Source organism: Equus quagga, unplaced genomic scaffold (genome assembly GCF_021613505.1).
Source record: "Equus quagga isolate Etosha38 unplaced genomic scaffold, UCLA_HA_Equagga_1.0 202311_RagTag, whole genome shotgun sequence".
NCBI lineage: Eukaryota > Metazoa > Chordata > Mammalia > Perissodactyla > Equidae > Equus > Equus quagga.
Window position 1 is genome coordinate 4,656 of NW_025798567.1, and position 6,278 is coordinate 10,933.

Genomic DNA, 6,278 nt, shown 5'->3' on the forward strand with positions numbered 1-6,278 from the left:
TGAATTAACTAATAAATTGGTTAACAAATCAATTACTCTAGCTGGGATAGGGGACTGATTAGATCAAAGTTTCTGTGACTAAACATATTTGAAACCACATCCTTGACTAAATAGCAGAGCTTGGGAGAAGAGGAAGGCCATCACCGGACGCAAACCTCTCAATAAATGAAGGGAATGGAAACAGATGGCAGGAGGGAGGTTGGGGAGGAGGTTGTGCTGAATAGCTTGAGCCTCAGTGGAGAACAATCTATTAGAGGGTGGGGGAAAAGCCCAGATTCACACATAGTAATGGGAGAATGCCAGACTCCCTCCTGTTTTGAGAAATGTGAGAGAAGAAACGAACCTCACTCAACAGGATGAAAGGGTACACTGTAGTTAGGTTACAGTTAAGGGAGATTTGGATAGAGCCATGTGCAAGGTTGTGGGTATAGTGGGATCTGTTCCTGATGGATATGGAAAGTGTGGAGGGAGAGGCAACATCTTAGAGGAGTGGGGTGGGGGTGAAGAAGAGTCCAGCAGGAAGAGGAGCAGGGTCACCCGAGGGACTACTTAGCAGAACTGATTTGCCTCAAACATGAAACTTCACTGCAAGTTCCCTGGGAGCCTGGCAGTACGTGGTCTAATCTCAGAGAAGACGGCCTCAACTGTCCTGCATGACCATGGGGTCCCTGATCTGGGGATGGCTTCGTAACACTCACACAGAGAGAATAGCTAATCATCAAAATGCTGTGGAGGTTGGTTTTCTGCAGGCACTGGTGCAGGAGGTTGCCAAGAAGGCAAGTTGGACCAAGAGAAGAATAATACATGTCTCGCCCCTCCTCTCACACTGACTCAGTTCCGTGGGCCACTTATTCTTCCCAGATAAAAAAGGCCAAGCTTGTGGATGAGCACCAACAGCATCCAGTTCACTGTGACCTGCCCACCCAGAATCCATATCCAGAGATCCTCCTTGTAATGAGGCAGACAGCTAAGGGCACACTGATTCTCTTAAAGTAGTAGAGGATTGTAGAGTCACTAACTACAATCCTTGGTCTAAAATTGAACATTCATTGGGATTCTTAACTTATGTACAGCACAGTTATTTGTTGCCTATTCCCAAAGTTGCAACATAAGAGGTAATCCCTCACGCTGAGTACTCACTTAATAAGCTCACACCATGTGTCAAGGTGCTTTACATAAGCTATTCAATGCACTCGTCTCAACAGCCCTGAAGAGGCAGCACTACAATCTTGCTTCCACAGATGAGCACACTGAGTCTTAGTGGGGCTAACTTGGCAGACACACGCACAGACACTCTGCACCTGACTCCGATGCCTGTGCTGTTTCAAGTGCACCTCTCCTCACTCTGGAGCCACACAGAGTAAGGCTCAGTTTCACACAAGAGGTTACAGTTTGTGACAGAGCGATGCTGTTTTGAGAAAACCGAAGGTGGAGGAAACAATATGGCAGTTAGAGGTAGCTGTAGTTTGAAATTTTGGGGTTTAATTGGTACATTTTGAACAACCATACTCCCCTCACTCATTAGCTTGGTGGTCACTGGGTAAGAATTTGACACTCCTCCAGCTACGGACAGTATCATGACACACCTGGAGGAGGAAAAGAGGCAGAAGGCAATACAATATATTCAGTCTAGCATCCTGTGGGAGAATTAGGCTGGTGGTTCTGTCCAGAAGGGGGACAGGAAGGGGACAGAACATCATGGACGTCCTAGAACTTGTTTTGGGCATTGTTTGGTCTTACTAGGAGTTGGCTTAGGAACTGGGGCGGCTGCGATAGAGGAAAATCTGGCTGTTCCCCAGTTTGGCCAGGTCAGAAGTATTGTTTCCACTGGGTGGCTGCATTGGGTCAGGAAGGGCAAGGGAATTGTTCTAGTTGTTTGTCAGTCAATTGAGGAGACAAAGGCCACCAGTGCCACTTCCTCAGGAAAAGGGTGGGTACTGGGGAGGTTAGTGGTGCCTGTGCCTGGGTCTGCTTGTCAGCCAGAGGTGTTTTGGTTGAAATAAGAAAGCGAAAGCTCACAAAAGCCAGAAAGCCCTTCTGTTCCCAAAGCTGCTTCTTAGCAGAGTGGAAAGCCCCAGCCCCGAGTCCACCCAAACCATTCGAAGCGCAGGGCAGCGAAGAAGCAGAAAGATCCCGACATGGCCACGACATCCTGGGGTAAGACCATGACGAAGCTTTGGACGGTGCTAGCAAAGTTCCTCGAGCACCACAGGAACTTGGGCTGCGGGCTGGCGTCCCTGCTGACAGCGAGTGGGGAGCTCATCTTCTCCACCGTGGTGTTCCAGTGTCCCTGCAGCGCCGCCTGGAACCTGCCCTACAGCCTGGTCTTCCTGCTGCTGCCGGCGCTGGTGTTCTATCTCCTGGGCTGCGTGCTGAGGACGCGCTCCTTGTGCCTGCTGTGCAGCTGCTGTCGCACACGGAACGCCGGCATTAACCGCTGCGACCTATGCGACGAGTGCTGCAGGGTCAGCGGGCCCGCCTTGGTCTCGTCTGTCACCTGGGTGGCCGTGGCGCTGCTCGGGGGCGCCGTCTACGAGTGCTGCGCCAGCGGGTCGACCTTCAAGGCGGATAGGCTCTGCGTTGGCCGCAACTCCGACTGTGCGGCCCAGCTGCCGCTGGTGCCCTGCCGAGAGGCACAGGACCCCTTGGTGCAGGACCTCCAGAAGGTGCTCAGAGCCGAATCTCAGGTCAGGAGCTGGCGCTGGGTGCGGTTGGGAGGAGAGGGGCGGGGCGGACGGTGTGGGGTCGAATTTGGTGCCCTTTCTCCAGACAAATGACATCCAAGACAAACTGGAGAGGCGATTTGCATCTAATGAGCCGATAGGCGAATACTGAAATAAAACGAATGAAGAAGAGGCAGCCAGTGTCCAATAGCGTCAGGCACCCGCTCCGTGCCAGACACCGCGCTGGGACCTTTAAGTCCTACATTATTCTCTGACGTCTTTATAGCGAACACGCTGAGTCTAGGTCATTGTGTGTCCAGCCGGAAGAAGGTAGAAGAATTGTTACGATAAAATCAGTCTGCTTGGCTCTAAAGCCATCATCCCACAACGCTTCTGGGCTTATAAAGCTCAGAGGTTCTTGAAAATGAATGCTTGTTTCATTGGATTTGCCCAAATCCCACGTTTTGAGTTCTAGAGGAGTGACACGTAGGCTCTTCCCTGGGCCCTTGACATGACTTGGCAAATGACTGACTTGTCAAGCAAGCAGCTGTGCTGAGGGGTGCGGGAGGGTACTGTCGCTTCTTTCTCTTAACAGAGAAAGACCCCAAACTGTTGCTTGTTCATCATCATCACTTTGAGTACTTCCAAATTTATCTGAGGACTAAAATTTCTTATGAAAATGTGACTAAATTGCTACTTTGTTGTGTTGTCCTCAGGTGGTGGGCTGGAGCCTGATAGCAGTTGTTATGTTTTTCCTTCTGATTTTTACCTGTGTCTTCCACTGCCAAGCTGGAGATAGTTCCCCGCAGCTGAAATTTCGGAAAATCTATTTGAAAGAGGAGCACCAGTGCCTTAGGACGCAAGTCACAGAGCGTGCGACCAAATTGGCAGAAGAGAATGTTAGATGTTTCTTTGAGGGCTCACGGCCAACAGGATGCAACATCCCAAGCAAGAAAGACTGGGAGGAAATTTCATCACCATATCCTTTCAACCCGGAGGACGAGTACCTCAGCGCATTGCACAGATTTGTTAACAAAGAAGAGAACTGACACACTATGAACTCTCCTTCAGGAGATGAAGTGGTTCTTCGTTCTGTCAGCTCTCCTTCAGGAGGTGAAGTAGTTCGTACTCTTTGCTCTGATTTATCTAATGTGGAGGCCACTGATGACTTATGACCTTACTAATGAATAAGAAAAAAATTTGAGATACTTACCTGGCAGGGGAGATACCATGATCCCAAAGGTGGTTTGCCCAGGGCGAGGCTTAGCCATTGTACTCCAGATGTGCTGACCACTGCGATTTCCCCAAATGAGTGTTTCTGGTAATCATGGACCTTTCTCGTGGGGCGTTTGTTTTTGTTTTCATAATAAAAGCAAAAAAGAAAAAACAAGCAAAAAACAAAAAAGAAGTTCTGGGGCCAGCTCTGTGGCCGAGTGGTTAAGTTTGAGCTCTCTGCTTCTGCAGCCTTGGGTTCGCTGGTTGGGATCCTGGCCGTGGACCCAAGCATTGCTCATCAAACCAAGCTGTGGTGGCATCCCACATAGAAGAACCAGAATGACTTATAACTAGGATATACAGTTATGTACCTGGGCTTTGGGGAGAAAAAGGAGAAGACAAAGATTGGCAACAGATGTTAGCTCAGGGCCAATCTTCCTCACCAAAAACAGAAAAAGAACAAGTAAAAATTATTTTGAATCATTGCTTCATTAAAAAAAATAAACATTGGTATTATTTATGACTGCTTTTGGTTTTGGTCCTACAAATGGTGGAAACATAGAATTTTAAATCAAATAAAAGTTGAGAACTTTTCCTCTTTACTATATTAATTATACAAAAAAGGAAGCAAGGTTAAATAATTCCTTCAAAGGGACAAACTGGAACTGAATCAGAAGATTTATATCCCAGGTCTAGGGTCCTTTTTCTGAATAATAATGCTGCTTTCAAATAAAAGACTTTAGTAGCAAAAACAGCAAAAGAACAATCGAACTTCAGACCGTTCTTTCAGGTTATCTGATGCTAATGTCAAATTCACTCTCTTGCAGACAGCACATTGCTTACAACTTTAAAATACTGGCATTTTATGGCTCTAATATGGTTTCTAAACAAAAATACAAGAACTCATCATGAAAAGGAAAGTAAATTCTTTTAAACATCATATTTGAAAAGCTAGGATAATTGTTGGCATAAATGTTGTTTTCAGTTTGTAGAATCAGAAGGAAAATTTTAAAGTTGCTTATTATAGTAAATTTAAAATATGCAGAAAAGTAGAGAGGATGGTATTGTGAACCCCCATGTAGTTATTATACAGCGTCAACAGAGTGGAGAAGTCTCATAAAACCCACACCGTACAAAGACATAGAGAAATAGAAATTGTGATCTGATTTAGATTAGGGGAGGGGGGAGTTGGGGAAGTCTGTAAGAAATTGTTATATGTAGAGTAGAAAGAGAGCATTTCAGTTTGCAGGAACAGTGTGTGCAAAGACTGAGGTGAGAAATCGCTTATCCCAGTTGGAAGCCTTACAGGCAACCGGAAGAATTGAGAAAGAGACGGATCGTGCAGCCCCTTGAAGTCACGCAAAGGATTTTGGTTTTCATCCTGTAAACGTTTTAGGAAGATTGATCTGTTTTTCTTGTTGAAAAAGGAATGGCGGAGGGAAGAGGGAGAGCCAAGGTGGAGGTGGAGAAACTCCTCAGGAGACCACTGCGGGGAAAGAGGCGGGAGTGAACCTGCACTGGGTGGACGGTGATGAAAATAGAAAGAGGAGAAAGATTCAAGGGAGATTTAGAATGTAGGCAGGACAGGATTTGTTGATGGAAAGGATGCAAGGATTTATTGAGAACAATGCTATCTACAGGCACAAGTCTGTTGAACAATAATGCAAAGATGTTTCAGGGAAGATAAGATTGTCATTCCTGCCCATCCCCCAAATTTATGGCTTTTTGTGCACTTTTAAAAATGAGATAATTAGGGGCCGGCCCCGAGGCCAAGTGTTTAAGTTCCCGCGCTCCGCTTCAGCAGCCCATGGTTTCGCTGGTTCGGATCCTGGGCGTGGACATGGCACCGCTCGTCAGGCCACACTGAGGCGGCATCCCACATGCTACGACTAGAAGGACCCACAACTAAAAATACACAACTATGTACCTGGGGGCTTTGGGGAGAAAAAGGAAAAATAAAATCTTCCAAAAAAAAATGAGATAATGAAAACTTTGAAACAATTCAGCACTGATTGTGTTTAGTCCTCTTCCTCTCTTGGCAGACCCTCCTGCCGGCTTTTATCTACCCTTCATTGCATGGGGCCATTAGAAAGAGCTAGTCTGCAGGGCTGGATATCTTGTTGTTGAGATCATATATTGTAAGAAAATTGGCAGCAGAAACTACATGATCCCTTTTTTCCTATTCCCTAATCAATAATTTTGAAAATTATATTACAGCTGCTTTCACTTTTGCTCTATTTATTTCACTTTGCAATTTCTTTTATAAATTCTTCCTTTTCAGTGCTTTTTTTCTGGCTTTCATTTACTGTACTTTCATTCTCAATAGGATCATATCGTCTCCATTTTGTTGACTTATGCTTGACTTTCTCTTGCACAGTCTTTAATAATTATTCTGAAAGT

The 6,278-nt window shown here is 46.0% G+C and overlaps 1 protein-coding gene and 1 non-coding gene across 2 annotated transcripts; both read left to right on the forward strand.

Annotated features, from left to right (window-relative positions):
- The first annotated feature begins 1,974 nt into the window (after window positions 1-1,974).
- Window positions 1,975-3,712, forward strand: LOC124233407 (calcium homeostasis modulator protein 6-like). Its single transcript, XM_046650528.1, has 2 exons — window positions 1,975-2,687; window positions 3,380-3,712. Exons 1-2 carry the CDS (start codon window positions 2,139-2,141, stop codon window positions 3,710-3,712), a joined length of 882 nt encoding a protein of 293 aa, XP_046506484.1. The 5' UTR covers window positions 1,975-2,138.
- Window positions 3,713-3,868: 156 nt separating this feature from the next.
- On the forward strand, window positions 3,869-4,032 carry LOC124233408 (U1 spliceosomal RNA). Its single transcript, XR_006887053.1, has one exon. It is a non-coding gene; the product is annotated as a U1 spliceosomal RNA (small nuclear RNA).
- The last annotated feature ends 2,246 nt before the right edge of the window (window positions 4,033-6,278 follow it).